The 15,987-nt window shown below is 43.7% G+C and overlaps 1 protein-coding gene and 1 long non-coding RNA gene across 2 annotated transcripts in view; one reads left to right on the forward strand and one right to left on the reverse strand.

Annotated features, from left to right (window-relative positions):
- Positions 1-15,987, forward strand: part of LOC307187756 — a 75,771-nt gene that overhangs the window by 48,416 nt on the left and 11,368 nt on the right. Inside the window, exon 3 of the long non-coding RNA XR_013828700.1 lies at positions 10,296-10,482. This is a non-coding gene — a long non-coding RNA (uncharacterized lncRNA). The remainder of the gene's footprint in view (positions 1-10,295; positions 10,483-15,987) is intronic.
- Positions 201-12,572, reverse strand: LOC307187754 (uncharacterized protein C2orf80; the record flags this gene model as incomplete). Its single annotated transcript, XM_079924223.1, has 7 exons — positions 201-286; positions 575-662; positions 6,512-6,583; positions 6,972-7,059; positions 8,367-8,449; positions 10,467-10,548; positions 12,532-12,572. 7 exons carry the CDS (start codon positions 12,570-12,572, stop codon positions 201-203), a joined length of 540 nt encoding a protein of 179 aa, XP_079780349.1.

Here is a 15,987-nt window from a genome sequence, read left to right on the forward strand (position 1 = left end):
AAGCAACTTGCCCAAAGTCATACAGCTGGTATATTATACAGCGGGCTTTAGTTTCAAACCCAGAGTATCTAACTCCCAAAGGCTAGACTTTTAGCCACAATATAAATAAAGTACTCCCCAAACACCTGGTATCAGTTGGGTTCAGTTTGCATTTTTAGACCTACTTTGTTCTTTGGCTGTGTGTCCAAAGATAAATTATTTTATGGTTTCCATTCTGTGACATTTGCTTCCTTTGTAGAGCTGCTGGTGGCATTTTGATTCGTTGCTCCCCTTCTTAACTTGACACCTAGAGACACATGTAGTCATCATGTCTGTATAAAAAACATTTTTTAAAATGAGTCCACCTCAGTTTTACATCCTTCCCTTCTAGGGTGCTTTGCTTCCATCACCAAAATTTCTGAGAAATGACTTCCCTGATTTCAATGATGGAGGGAAATCAAGTCATAAATGCTCCTGATTCTTTTAAATTCCACCAGACAGAAAGATGTTACCATAACAACTTTGACCTTACTTTATAAGTACATCTCCTAGTTTTACTTAAATTTTTGTAAGCAATGGAAGTAAACAGGCTTACTCTGTTTGCGGGCATATTCTGCTGCTTTGGGTGCTGTTAACATGGCAAAAGGGTGCAAGGAGAGGTGGAAGGGTGGAGCTCTGGGAACCTGAAAAAAAAACAGTTCTGCTTTTAAAAGCTGCACCCACTTCGTGCTGTCCACAGCTGCTGGTTATAGCACTTGTTTCAGGGCTCGGCCTGTTTCCCCAACCCATCGTCCTGACACGTTACTAGCAGTTGAGGATCATGTTTCATGGGTCATGCACTTTCCCACGCTGCCTTTTGTTGCCGTTCTTTGCCTAGAATGTTCTTTCACACAGTGATGCTCTTCACATGGTTCCCTTTACCTGGAATAGCTTTTTCCTCCTCTTCTGCCTAGAGGCTCCTACTTTTCCTTTAAGATGTGGCTCATACATCACCTTTTCTGAGAAACTGACCCTGATGTCTCCCCACCTCCTCTCTCGGGTGCTGGCACCCCACCCCCCAATCCCATCCTAAGGCCAAATTATTGACTCACTCCTCTGTGAACTCAAAACACGTCGTCACGTAGAACACCCCCAGTGTGCAGTAGTTATAACCCGCTGTCTGCTGCATTGCACCGGAAACTTCCTCAAGGTTAGGACTGTCTGTCTCTTCAACCTTTCATTCATTCAACAAGTTTCCAGTGAGCACTACTGTGGGTCAGGCCCTGTTTTAGGAGCTGTGGTTGGTAAGACAGACAAGGTTCCTGCCTTTCCAGTGCTGAGTGAGGAGAAAAAACCAATAAACTATTAGGCAATCAGGGTACCCACACACTGTGATAAGTTTAATCAACTAAACCAGAGAACGTGCTAGCAAGTTACTGGGCAACTGCCACCTCACACAGAAAGGACAGAAAATTTGGATTAAACAATAAATGAAGTCGTGCTGTCTTTATAGACAGGACAGCTTATAGCCACCTCAGCAGGGCACGTCTAGATTTGACCTCAGCCTTTTATTCAAATGGCAAACATATTTATTGAGAGTTTGTGTCATATCCAGCATTGTAAAGAATTAAACATAAGCATGAATGGTGGCTTCTGACCTCAAGAAGCACGTAATCTATTCAGAAAGATGACCCTAAAACACAGAAAGTAATTACAAGGAGGCTTTGTATCTGTGTGGAGCAAGGGTGGCTATGATAACAGCCCTGCAGCGTGATACGTGCCACGTGTAAGAAAGAGAACCAGCTCGTATGGCATCCCTGATGCATTTTCTACCCTTAGAAGACTCAAGACAGGCTTTTGCAGTGGAATTCCCTGGTGGTCCAGTGGTTAGGACTTGGCACTTTCACTGCTGTGGCCTGGGTTCCAGGGAACTAAGATCCCACAAGCCGCGTGGCATGGCCAAAAAGAAAAAAAAAAAAAAAAGACAGGCTTTTCCCTGTCCACTGGAGAAGAGAGAACCCGAGGAGTTTAAAGTCACTTCCAGCTCACATGTTCTGTGACTCCTGATAATCTGATGATTCATGCAAGCAATTAATATGGCTTCCTGCGTGGTTTACAAGAAAAATTATTTTTCAAGTAGGATGACATTGAAATCCTAAAGCTAGAGTTAATCATGTGCTCTTTTTTTACTTCAAAGTTCCTTACTGAGATCTTCAGTGTACCACACAGCTAGCAAGTGACAGAGCTGGGACTAGACACCAGTCTGTTGGCCTCTGAAGAGTTTGCTTTGGATGTAAGTCTGGATAGAGTGAAATGATGGATGGTCAGACACTAGGGTGTGGAAAGAAGAGATTCTGATGTTCTCTAGTTACCTGCCTTGGTCTTTTTCCTCTCTCTGTTACACCAGTTATCACTCTTTCTGCCCCCCTTTCCTTTTCCCCTCTTTCTCTGTCAAAGGGAGCTGAAGAATATTTTTATTGTTTGCTTTATTTGTTGAAGGAAGATTTATGCTCCTTTTACTTCACTTATGCTCCTTTTACCCTCACTTGTGTGAAGTTCTTAGTTACATTGTTTTTCCCTATGGGTCCATGTTCCTCAGCAGAAAAATGGCTCCCTGTCAGCCCAAACCAGCTCCCTTATCGGGAGTAGAACGCGAAGCGTAACAGACTTGAACAATTCTGAGTCCAGGAGGCCTTTCTGTCACTAGGTGGCAGCAAATAGCCCTGAGGAAAGCCATCAAGCCCACACACAGTACCCATGTGGTACCAAAGTGGCCAATTCCAGCGGCCAGAAATGCTACATAATCTGATTAGTATTCAACAGCGCTTTAAGCTCTTGTGTGGGAAGGATTTTAGCTGTTGCTTAGGAGACATTTTATCCGAAGGAATCAAAAGCGATTCATATACACGCAGCAGTTAGAGAGGAACCTTTGTCAATAACTTTTTTTTTTTGAACAACCACACCTCCTAGTTAAAACCATTTTTTTGAAGTTATGTTAAATCCCAAAGGACTGTTTTAAAATAGCTCTTACAATTTAATCTTTGAAATGCTCCGTTTCCATTAAGAGGTCCTGCTAATTTAAGATGTGGAGAGGGTGCCTGAGTAGAGCCGACGTGTAGCCACAAGAGAGAGGCCTGAGCTGGCATCCTTGAGTCAGTGAGGAGCTTGTGAGGGCCACAGGGGTAGATGATCCTCAGATGCTTATGTCTGTATCTCACATCATCTCATACCCTTTGTGAGAACTTGCTATCTAAAATAGGCAAGGTTTATAATGTATTAATAATACAATGGATGCTTGATGAGCTATTTAATTTTTGAATATTTAGAGAAATGGTTCTTAATTAGCTGTGATTTTGCCTCTTAGTGGACATTTGACAACGTTGAAAGACATTTTTAGTTGGCACATCACGGGGCAGGAGTGGGAAGCTATTGGCATCTAATGGGTAGAGGCCAGGGATGCTGCTAAACATCCCACAATGCACTGGACAGCCCTGACTCCACCCCCTACACACACAACAAAGAATTATCTGACCCAAAATGTTGAGAAGCCCTGATTTAGAGGAATATAGAGGAAATCAGATACACCCCCTTCCCCCTGGGTACCAGAACCTTAACCATAGCTATTATTTTGAGGTTACCATGTGCCAAGCACGAAGGACTTTACTGATACAACTCACCTCATTTCCCACAGAAACTCATCTTCTGGTCCCTGTTTTTACAAATGAAATCAAGGCTGATAGAGCTTAGATTAATCCTTGCCCAGGATTAATCTGCTGATAGCTGGTAGAGCTGGGGTTCGAACCCAGGCTACCTGGCTCTAGGATTCTCATGCTTAACCCTTACACAAATGGCCTGTCAAGTACAGGACACTCATATTCTGTAACAATAAACAAACTCAGGTCTTTGAAGGAAAGCCCCTGAAACCCAGTCCCCCTAAAACCGAGTTCCTCTGCTGAGTTATGATTAACCTCTCTATCCAAAACATTATTCTGATTCTTGTCCAACACCTGTTCCCCTCAAGATTGAGGAGTATCAAAGAAAAGGGGGGACTGAAACCGAGCAGGACCCTGTGGAGCCCTCCTGGACACCAAAGCCTTTCCATGTCCCCCATTTTTTGTTTGTCGAAAAAAAGCATCAGACATTCCCTGAGTTCCAAAGGGCAGATTCAAACAGTTACCAATTAGAGGAGTGACTGAACGCAGAGAGAGAGCAGTAGTGCAGAGATGGGGGCTGGTCCTGGTTCCTCTTCAGGGGACGTGCATGGCAATCTGATACGTATCTCTGAGTTCTTCTATGGGAACTAAGGCTCCCACCCTGGTGGAGGAGGTCACTTCAGGCTGAGCACAAGCACACGGACCTCAGACTGGTTGGAACCAGAAGGCTGATGAATGAGATTCCCAGAACACCACCCAGTTACCTCATCACCAACCAATCAGAGGAGGGTTACATACTCTGCAGCCCTCCCCCCAAATTTTGCCTATAAAAACGTCTTCCCTGAAACCCATCAGGGAGCTCGGGTCTTTTGAGCCTATGCTGCCCCGTTCTCTTTGCTCAGCCCTGCAATAAACTTTGCTCTGCTCCAAACTTAGACGTTTCGGTCATTTGGTCTCACTGTGCATCAGGCATGTGAACTTCAGTTCGAGAACACCCCCTCTCTGAGGGTACGATTTGTTTCCCTGCAGAACTGGTCATTATGTAGTCTACCTGTACATCTGGACTTTTTGTTATTGGTAACTGATTGTGAAGACAGAGACTGTGAAGAACAGAGAAGGTGCTGAATAAAGGCTCTTTAATGAATGAATGAAAGGCCGGATGGATGGATAGAGACTGGCCAGCCCGCTCCTGTTCTGGCCTCTTTAATGAACCTGGCTCATCTGAGCTACTCTGACACCCATGTTTGCAAACCTTCTTGATGGATAACCCAGCTAAGACTGGAGGGGTTCACAGTGCCATTCCCTCCAGGATGTGATTTTCTGTATTTGCTCTCTGGCCACTTGAGCTGAGACCAATCAACCAGAGGTGCCTACGGCCTGCTCTAGACCTCTCCCAGGCACAGAAGATGAAGGGGGAGAAAACACAATGTCTGAAGCGGAGGAGCTTGGGCTCAGATATTTATATGTATGTGTTGGCGGGGAGGGTTTGAGGAAAGGGGAGAAGAGGGCAGCCTGGAAGGGAGAAAGCTGCAGAAAAAACGAACAGGAATGAAGCAGCATGGTTTGCTTGTCTCTGTAAGAACACAGAAGAGCTGGGCTTTCTTTAAAAGCCAAGAACAGCTTGGGTCTCTGAGGAGCACTGAGTCTGGTGTGGCTTATACCTCAGCCAAGGTAGAACGTCAGCTCCAAGATATGAGATCCATGAGAAAGTCATCTTTTCTGACTCACCCACCCTTGTATCCCTGCACCTACAACTATATTGAATGAATGAATGGATAGAGTTGAAACCAGAGTGATCAGAGAGGAGGTGCTGATTTCCTCTGTAATCAAGGGAACTTGAGTCTCAGGACCAGGCCAGCTTACATACGGATTAAGGTGAGAGGGCCATTGGATTCAGTTACAACACTTCTGAGGAAATGCTCGACTCCTAAGCTGGCCCTGGTGGACTTTTTACTTTATAGGATCCCACTGTCTGCAGTATGGTCTGCAGGTAAGAGAACAAAGGATGCAGGAATTCCTGTGGCCGTAGCCCTGCCCCTGACCTCGCCTCCCTTCCAAATCCTGGTGGGGGGCATTGAAAGCAGCTGTGTGAGTAGAAGTCCTCATGTGAGGGTGTGGGTTCTCCCTGCTTCCCTCCCTGACTCCCTCCCACTACACATCCCTGCCAACCCCACCCCATCTGCCCTTTCTTCTTCCCTTTTCTAGAAGTATCTAAAGGGATCGGTAGTTCACCTCTAAATAGAAGCCCATATGTTAAATGTTTACTAAAGGTTCATACATTCATAACAGCAAAACCTGAACTGACTGTAAAGATCATTCAGAATACTCCGTTTCTGTTTTTGTTTTTTTAAGATTAGTATATGGAAGCCCAAAGAGGGAAAGGGACCCAGTCAGAACTCACCCTGGGTCTCTGGACTCCCAGATCGTTAGTGCTTCTATTAGACTGACTTCCAAGTAGTCTTGTGGGCAGGAGAAATGTGGCAGCAGTAAACTAGATAATTTCTCATGAGAATGAATGTTGTAGATCTTGTCCTAGTGCTAGAAGTTATAGTACATCATACAAGAGGAGCGCTTGGACTTACCAGATCCACATTATGAAAGGTTTAAGTGAGAAATTCTGTTAGTCAGAGACAGAGGCAGAATCTAGACTCTAAGCCTGGTGCTCTATTGGCTGCCTCTATTTGGCCTTCCATAAAATGCATTTGGTATTGTGAATATAGTCCTCTACCTAAGGAAAGCATCTTACATTTATTACCCAAGTAAGATATGGCTACATCTGGTTTTATCCATCATGATATAAAACTGTTATTTCATGCCTGGAAATGCAACATTATGAATTCATAAAATAAAGAAATTCTCTCTAAAAATCCCTTATATTGATAGTCTCAGGTCGTCCCTACCTTGGTAGCACCAGAATTGGTAGAAGAATCAGCCCCATAAATTTTAAAGACTTCCTCAATTGGGATGCTGTTCTGTTAAACAACAACGACAATAACAAAGATGTATTATCATACCATGGCTTTTCTGTTATTACAAAACAAAGCTATTATAGCTCCCATATATCCAGTACCATGCCTGGAGACCGTGGGCACCAAATAAATGTCTTCTAAACAAATAGATAAATCAGAGTATCCTAATACCAATTATCTATGTGTTATTTTTTCCCCTTAAATAAATGTTTTCACAATACAATATAGAAGTCAATCTTTTTATTAATCTTTAAAAATAAAAATTTAATATTAGTAAATTCTACATATTTAGAAACATTGGTTGAAAAAGTAAAATAAATATTCATTAATATGAAAATGCACATTGTAGATACAAAATCCCCATGTATGCCAATAATGTTCTTTTCCTTACCATTAAGATTCCAGCATAAGACGATAAAATCATTGCTTCTCGTTCTCTGTGGTTTGGATATATGGGTCTGCCCCGAAATGGCATTTTCCTAAGGGGGAATATGAATAAATAAGAATGGAGGGTTTATTCTTGTTTTGTTTGACACCTGCTAAGGTTGTGACAATAAGTAATAAGTAATTACCAATGGCTGTGTGCTTTGCTCTTCACAAAATTGATATGATTAATCCATCATCAGTAAAGTGTACACTTTGAATTTTGAATCATCCAACAGTGGTGACGAATTTGCCCTCATCTATCCACATTTCCGCAGCTATCAAATCCTGGCGGACTGGCCACTATGGTGGAAAATTGTGGTTTCACCAACCTATATCCTTTCCCCTTCTTGTGGCAGTTTGCTTGGGGGTAACTGCCTTAACCCCCTGTAAGCCTGTAACTTCCAGGGAAGCTGATGACACCCCTAGATTCCAAGGATGGAAAACACACTGTGGCCTAAATTAGCTAGCACCCCCAGATAAGTCAGAGCAAACAGAGCCATTGAGACACAATTCTGTGATTTTTAAAAAGTCCATTCTCCCCTGGCCTGAATGTTGTGATAAAGTGGGCCGAAACTAGGAATAGCGTCCATGCAGAGGAAATAGCCAAGAGGTAGATCCTGATGACCTGGTTTGAGTTTTGAATTAAGCCATGCCTAACGAGGACCTAGCCGTGGACTTTCCAGATGCAGAGGCAATAAATCTCTCCTCCCTCTCTCCTTTTTAAAATTTATTTATTTTTTTGCTTAAGTCCGTTTAAACCGGATTTTCTGCTTATTACAACTAAATACTGATACAACCATTCAGCACCAGGTGTGTGTTCTAAAGTCACAGAGCAGAAGAAACAGCTGGCCTCCAGGACACGCGATTCAATCCTGGCCTCATTAGTTGCATGTTCTTCCTAACTGAGTGGGTCTGCTCGGCACACATGGGAGAAGATGCCCGTAATCCCGGCAAGGATTCAAACTGCGGTGATTCAAGCCGCTCAGCTCAGGTGCACATCTGGTTAAATGCTGAAGAAGTTGCGTTTAATAGTTCTTAGGAAAAGATTGCAGCCTTACCCACAGAACTGATCTTTTTTTAAAAAAAGTCAAGGCATGTACACAATAAAGCAGTTTTATTTCTAAGGCAGAACGTTCTGTGCAAGAAAGATCTGCATCTGACAGAAACCAGCTCACAGAGATGCAAAATATGTAAGCATGCATATGACTTCCTGGAATCGACAACTGTGAGGGTTTCTTCAGGTTTCTAGTTGGAGGGGGATACGTACCCCATAGTATTTTCAAATCTGAGTGCCTTGTGGTGAACTTCCTCTGTCATTACTCACAGTTAAAAGAAAAAGAAAAAAAACTATTCAACTTACACTTTCTCCCACTCCAGCCAAGTTAAGTCTTCTGAGTGATCCAGCCACTGCAGAGCAACATTGATGGCCAAGTCATAGTGTGCCTGGAAGCAGGAAGCACAGACAGCAAAGGAATGGGCTGAGACATTGGCCGAAGCACGTGCTAGGCACAATGGCAATGGCACTGCTAAGCCTATTCTACTCGTTTGTCATGTCCACAAAGGTGAGGATCACCAGCTGTGTCCAGTAACCTGATGCTTAGGCAGAAATAACTAGTGTTCTTCAGGCATTACATTTACCTCACACTAGAGCAGTGTGTGTGTGTGTGTGTGTGTGTGTGTGTGTGTGTGTGTGTGCGCGCGCGCACGCGCGAGCCAGAAATGATAGATTCATGGAATACTAAACTGGAAATCAGGGAATCTGGGTTCAAACCTAGGTATTGCCAACAACTCATGGTACCATATCCTTGGGTGAGCAACTGCTGTTCTCTGGGCCACAGTTTCCTTGAATTTTAAAATAGAAAAAGGGGAAGATAGAGGAAGAGGGACACAGAGAACAATTTCTAATTCTGTGGAACATCAGAACTGAGTGCCCAGGGTCACAGGGGAGGTGGTGTGTCCATCTGAGGAGCTGGGGGAATCCCGGGAGGCTTCAGAGAGGAGGCATCAGTGGAGCTGGGGCTTGTGGAATGAGGAGAATGTCTACAGGTGGAGAAGCACCTCCCAGGAGGAGGGTCCAGCGGAAGCAGAGAACTGGAGGTAGACCAAGTGACTTTCTAAGAGTCTTAAATGCAGTAAAAAGCTGAGGACCAATTCCATGTTCATTCCTATCCTCCCCACTACCTTTTCCTGATAATTTCTAAGCATCTTTGCCATTTGTCTATCAAAACATTCCTTTTCTCCTCCCCACCTCCAGCCCCAGTAAAAGGAAGGTCAGTTTTGTTTCTGTGTTTGTAGATGGGTTCCAAGGCTCTATGTAACTCTAACATTGTGTAAACAATGTAATTATAACAATGTAATTATTTCTTTCAGGGAGTGAACCAAAGTGAAAAGGAAGGAAGGAAGGAAGGGAGGGAGGAAAGAAAGAGAAAGAAAGAAAGAAAGAAAGAAAAGGAAGGAAGGAAAGAAAGGAGGAAAGAAAGAAAGGAAAGAAAGAAAGGAGGAAGGAAGGAACGAACGAAGGAAGGAAGGAAGGAAAGAAAGGAGGAAAGAAAGAAAGGAGGAAAGAAAGAAAGAAAGGAGGAAAGAAAGAAGGAAGGTAGGAAGGAAGGAAGGACCATGCTCACTTGTTGAAACCTAATACAAAGATTGATGCCTGGACCAGCAGCACTGACATCACCTGTTTGTTCATTAGAAATGCAAATTTCCAGCCCCACCCCTGAACTCCTTAATCAAAACGGTCTTGTAATAAGACCTCATTAAAGTTTGAGAAGCACTTATCTAATTGATTTAATTTCTCCATTTAATATGTGCACAGAGAAGTAGTTTAGAACACCAAGCCTTAACTGCTCATTCAGCTCCAGAGAAATCAGCCAGGGAAGGGGAGGGGGCGGGGAGGGACAGGTAATTTCTTCTTCCTCATTAGTGCAAGAATAGTAAATGGGTAGCATAAAAAGCTGAGGGTCTACTAACCTCTTTTGGATTAGATCTTTACATAGCTTCCTTAATTTATGTGAAGTGAACTTTGATTACATAGTATGAATCTGAGTTTCAACATGTATAATATAATAAAAAAGGATTTTAGGATTATTCAATTATTTGGTTTTCTCCATAAATGGTAAAAAATTATATTTGAGAACTACACGACAGTTAATCTCGTCAACAAGCTTTTAACATCATGTCTGTCACATTTAATCTTGTACTCGTTTTGCTTTTAAATCTTTTCTCTCCTAATAGTAAATAAAGAGCAAAAGTCTCATGACTTTAATTTTCTCATTCTTCTTGCTTTCAGTTTAATGAGTTGAAGAGACCACATGGAGAATCCTAGGTTGAGAAGATGAGGAAGAGGACATTCTGGGGGGATCAAGATTAACCTTGCTTGCGATAGATATTAGATCCCCGTTCTGTCCCCATAATACACGTATGACACAGATGTGACTCGTGGCAGCATGCCTTTCTTTACCATATCATCTAGAAAGGTGAGTTGCCTTCTTCCTTTGGGGTCAAATTCATTTTCCCGAAGTCTGATGCCAATATAATCTCCCCTTAAAAGCAAGAGAGCAGGATTGAACCAGCGGGAAAGACATGGGAGCACGGTCTGCAGAAGAACATTCCTTCCCCATCCCTCCCTCCTCCACCAAATACAAGCGAAGTCACCGATGGCTCTGGTAGCTGAGTTAATATTCATTTTGATTTAAACAGACATTCTGCTACCTTGCAGGTTTAAAGTGTCTAACCATCATGAACAAATCACATTTATTGTAAAATTAAACTCACATAGAACCGAATTTCTAGGAAAGCAGGGAGTATGATAAATCCCCAAGGCAGAACAGATATTACAAAACCGAAAGGATTGAGACCCACTATTTAAAATAAAGATTCCCTTGCTGCCCTTGCTAAATTCAGGCAGGATGTCCAAAGTTGATAACTTCCAGATATATGATATTCCATACAGATGTGTTCTTTTGCCTGAAGGCTTTTTGCCCATTAGAATGCAAATACCGTTAGGAGGAGTTATGTGTAAAAACATATTAGTGATTCCACTTTAGTGTATCCTTATCAGATCCTTTCCTAACGGACTTTTAATAAGGGGAGGGTAGAATAAGTGCCCTGGGAGGTGAATAGAAAGGAGTACTACCCTGGGAAAGTCAAGAAGAGGGAATGGATATAGGAAAAAGGACTCTGGGGTCTCCAAGGTCGATCTCACAATGTTACATAAGGACAGTTCTGTTTGTCAAGGTCTTTACCAAACACTTTGGGCAAGTTCCTATGCTGGGGATAAATTTGCTTTAGGGTTCTAAAAGCCCTTCTTCTGAGTCATTAAGCTATTCTAGATTGATAAAAGTTCTTGAAATTTTGCTTTGTAATTCCAAGACACTTTATTTAAAGTAGCCTAAATAGATTCTTTGGGTAAAATTAAACTATATATACATAAAAAATTATATTTATTTCAGTTTTGAAATTACAGTTCTTTCGATGAGATGTAGAGGAACTGGCATTCCTAATCATGGCTTGTTCTTTATTATGTTGACCTCTAAGCACATGCATGTAAACATGTGTGAATTCATACATAGTTTATTGCAGCATTTCTTTTTTTTTTTTTTTTTGCGGTACGCGGGCCTCTCACTGTTGTGGCCTCTCCCGTTGTGGAGCACAGGCTCCGGACGCACAGGCTCAGTGGCCATGGCTCACGGGCCCAGCCGTTCCGCGGCATGTGGGATCCTCCCAGACCAGGGCACGAATCTGTGTCCCCTGCATCGGCAGGCAGACTCTCAACCACTGCATCACCAGGGAAGCCCCTACTGCAGCATTTCTTAAAGAACTTGTTAAAAGATAATTATCTTAGTAGGCAGAGAAAGGACATTTAATGGAGACTATGATAAGATCTCTAATAAAAGGGTATTATTGTTGTGCCTATAATCATGAAATAGAACATAATAACCTTTTTCTCCTCTTTTTATATGGTCTGTGATTTTCACCAACCTCTTAACAAAGTACCAAGTCAAAGAAAAGCTACCACAAGAGGAAAAAAATTTCCATGGGAAAACTTAATGTTTTCTTTATGTGTTTAAAACAAAGTTCAGAGGGCAGAAAATGGAGATAAATTATTTAATCAATAAGCCTGACAACAGAAGAAGCAGAGTCTGCAATTTAAATGCTGGGCCCTTGGGTACATTTTTCCAGAAATCTCTCCTATATCTTTTACCAGTCGGGCCCTTTCAAAGGCATACCCTGCCCAGCACAGGCTGGGACTGTGGGCTCAGATCTTAGACTCTAGAATGCGAATGCCTCGGATGTGCACGCTGCTGGCAGAAGCATCCTCCCAAGAGGTTCAGCATCCTGCTTTGCACCACATGTGAGGCCTCTTGGGCAGGAGACAGAGGCCAGATCATCCGGCTTTCTCCTATAGCCCAGGAACAGATTCTTCCTTAGGTTTTTACCCCACTGCCAATATCCAGACCATCTATGACATAAACCCCGCCAAATGCTCAGTGCAGTAAATGTAAGTTATTCTCAATCAGACTTACAGGAGTTTTCTCATTTCCTTCTTTAGTAGCCTTCTTTCCATGATTAAAGGCTTATCCAGCTGAGCAGGTATCTGCAGCTACACTGCACCTGTTTTCCTTTGGAAAGACCCAGCCTCTCTGAACCTAGACGCTACAGCAGCAAATCAGAGAGAATTTGAGTTAGGGATGCTATCACTCCTAATACCAGTCATGGAGTCCTAGGCTCTGGAAGGGATCCGAGAGTGTGCAGGCCTCTTATCCAGCAGGTTCCAGGTCAGAAAGCTGTGTGGAGGCCAGCGCACTGTACCTTGAGTTGATCTGACACCTCTTGTTCCTTCCACACTTTTCCAATATTCATCATTTACTTATTCTTGCCATAACCTTGCAAGTATCCATACAACAGACACAGCTCATGTAATCGTGGATGAGACTAGCTAGACAGAAAAATCCAAGCAAAGATGGCTTGTGATCTGATTATGTTTGAGTTCTGTGTGCATTCAACATAGTGACTCTCCGTGAACCTACCTGGTTCCTGGCTCATGATGGAGGTTTCTATAGAACCCAGGTACAACTTGCTATGGCCAGCAGGTCCCAGTAAGAACGTGTGGTGATGGCAAAGGTGAGGCCATACCTTCAATTCTCAACCCCACATTGAACCAGAAATTGAAGTTCAGGTGATGGGGTCAAAGGGGGCCTGGAGTCACAAAAAGGACTTAATTTTAGAAATCATCACTATTGAATGGAGTGCCCAGGGAGAGGTATAAACGGGATATCAACTTTACCTGCAATGTTTTGTTTCTTAAAAAAGATTTAAAGCAAGTTGTAATGGTTAATTAATTTTATGTGTCAACTTGGCTGGGCTACTGTGCTCAGATATTTGGTCCAACATTATTCTGATTCTTTTTGTGAAGGTGTTTTCTGGATGAGATCAGCATTTAAATCAGTAGACTCTGAGTAAAGCAGATTACTCTCCATTATGTGGGTGGACCTCATCCAATCAGTTGAAGGCCTTAAAAGAACAAAGGCTGACCTTTCCTGAGCAAGAAGGAATTCTGCCAGCAGACTGCCTTCAGACTTGAATTGCAACTCTTTTCTTTTTTCTTTTTTTTTTTTTTTTTTTGCGGTATGCGGGCCTCTCACTGCTGTGGCCTCTCCCGTTGCGGAGCACAGGCTCCGGACGCGCAGGCTCAGCAGCCATGGCTCACGGGCCCAGCTGCTCCGCGGCATGTGGGATCTTCCCGGACCGGGGCACGAACCCGTGTCCCCTGCATCAGCAGGCGGACTCTCCACCCCTGTGCCACCAGGGAAGCCCTAGAAACTTTTTTTTTAATTGTAACATATAAACATTAACCTTTATTCGATTCAGCTCTCCAACAATAATCGGAGAGGAAACAGGATGCCACTGATTTAAATAAATTCTTCACCGAATTGGTTTAATTATTTTGGACCATTCTTGCTGTGGCTGCATCTGCTAAAGCCTTGGATGGGACGTAAAAATGGGAATAAAGTCAGAGCATTCCATAGGAATGGATTAACTATAAAGAGAGTAATGTTGTGCCCTACGGGAGAATCAGTTGGGAGAGGACACTGCAAGCCAGAAAGGTTGCCTGGTGGCCTAGACAAGGAAGAGTGCTGCACCTGGGGAGGCCAGACGCCAGAATGTGGAGTCCATTCCACTACTGACTGCTGTGGCCATGGCCATGGCCAAGCCTCCTGGCTCTTCTGCACCCCAGTCTCAGGTGTGATCTAAAATGTGAAGAGCCTGGTTAACAGCACCCAGAGCACCTTTCACCCTAACATTCCACAACTCCATAAAGGCTGGCATGTGTTATCATTCTTCTAACTCAAAAATTTAAAAAACATTTGTTGGTAGAACATCTGTCCTACCTCAGTTCCTTGACTGGGGTGGGGGAGTGGCACTTCCTTAGCTTAGATGACTTTTTTTTTTTTTTGTGGTACGCGGACCTCTCACTGTTGTGGCCTCTCCCGTTGTGGAGCACAGGCTCCGGACGCGCAGGCTCAGCGGCCATGGCTCACGGGCCCAGCCGCTCCGCGGCACGTGGGATCTTCCTGGACCGGGACACAAACCCGTGTCCCCTGCATCGGCAGGCGGACTCTCAACCACTGCGCCACCAGGGAAGCCCAAGATTCCTTTTTAAAAAGCAAAAGATTTAGCGTTTGCTCTAACCTATTCTTGTTTTGTAATTCTGAACCAGTCTTTTGAATTTCAGAAACACCAATTATAAAATGTGAGTCTCTTGGTTGTTGGGACAGCTTCCTCTTAGACCCATTCTTCCTCCCCCTTACCACTCAATGTGGCATAATATGCAAAGATTTTTTTTTTTCCGGCCATACCACACGGCTTGCGGGATCTTAGTTCCCTGACCAGCGAATGAACCCGCACCCTCAGCAGTGAAAGCACAGAGTCCTAACCACGGGACCGCCAGGGAATTCTCATAAAGATTTTTAAAATATGAGCATCTTCCATTCCCACTAGGCTGGAGGTTAGGAGACCCTGTTGAGGCTACCTTGGACGAGTTCATTTTCCTCTCTGTGTTTTCGTGTTTCCTCCTCTGTAAAAAAAAGCACTGAATGATTGAAGAGGTTTCTGCCAGCTGTCCAGTTCAGTGACTTCCATGCATTGAGTCTCTGTGCCTGGTTGAAAGAGGACCATTTGCACAGACTCTGTTCAGCTTAGATTTGAATTCAGCCAGTTGCCCCTCTTTTCTGTCTATAGAATTTTAATGAAAACAAGACTCTGGCTGGAAATACACATAAAAGAGCTGCTGGAAAGATGTCAGCTGCCTCATGCATTAGCTGTTTCATAGAAACCAACCCCCCCAGAAGTCACAGCCCCCATTTTCTATAGGAATATCATGCCTTGAAGAAAATCTGTACACTCCCTGCAGGTCCCCGCTCTGCACCCCGGCATCTATGGTACAGGTCCTTCAGACCGTGTTCTATTAACAGATTCCCCTTTCAGAATCTCTCACCAACCGAGTGATCCCAATGCTTCTGTTCTCTCCGTGCTTCTGGAGGCGTGCTTGAGCATCCACTGGGCTGGGGCTCACAGGCATCCGGAAAATAGATGCTTTTTTTTTGGTTGCTAGGAAACGGTGACTGAATGAAAATAGTTTGTTTTTTAAATACACCCACACTCCCTGAAGGGGGAGAAAAGGTCATACATTTGGGACAGGAGTATGATCCCGACCTGAAGTTCACAGACCTTTTTTATCTGAGCAGGCTTCAGTTTCCCATCTAAATGATTCATGGAAAGCTGAGAGCGTGTGAGCCGTCCACCTCCCCCAGGGGTTTTTGTAGCGCTCGGCTGCAGACTCAGGAGTCAACTGGCCAAGCGAGGATTTCTGGGGGAGCCAGTGAACCTCGGGCTCCTCACAGGTAGGCTGATTCTACTTGGTGACCGTAGACATGGGGCAGGGGAAATCCTGAACAACTGTCACCATTTATCTCCTGCTA

Source organism: Stenella coeruleoalba (assembly GCF_951394435.1).
Source record: "Stenella coeruleoalba genome assembly, chromosome: 6".
Classification (NCBI taxonomy): Eukaryota; Metazoa; Chordata; class Mammalia; order Artiodactyla; family Delphinidae; genus Stenella; species Stenella coeruleoalba.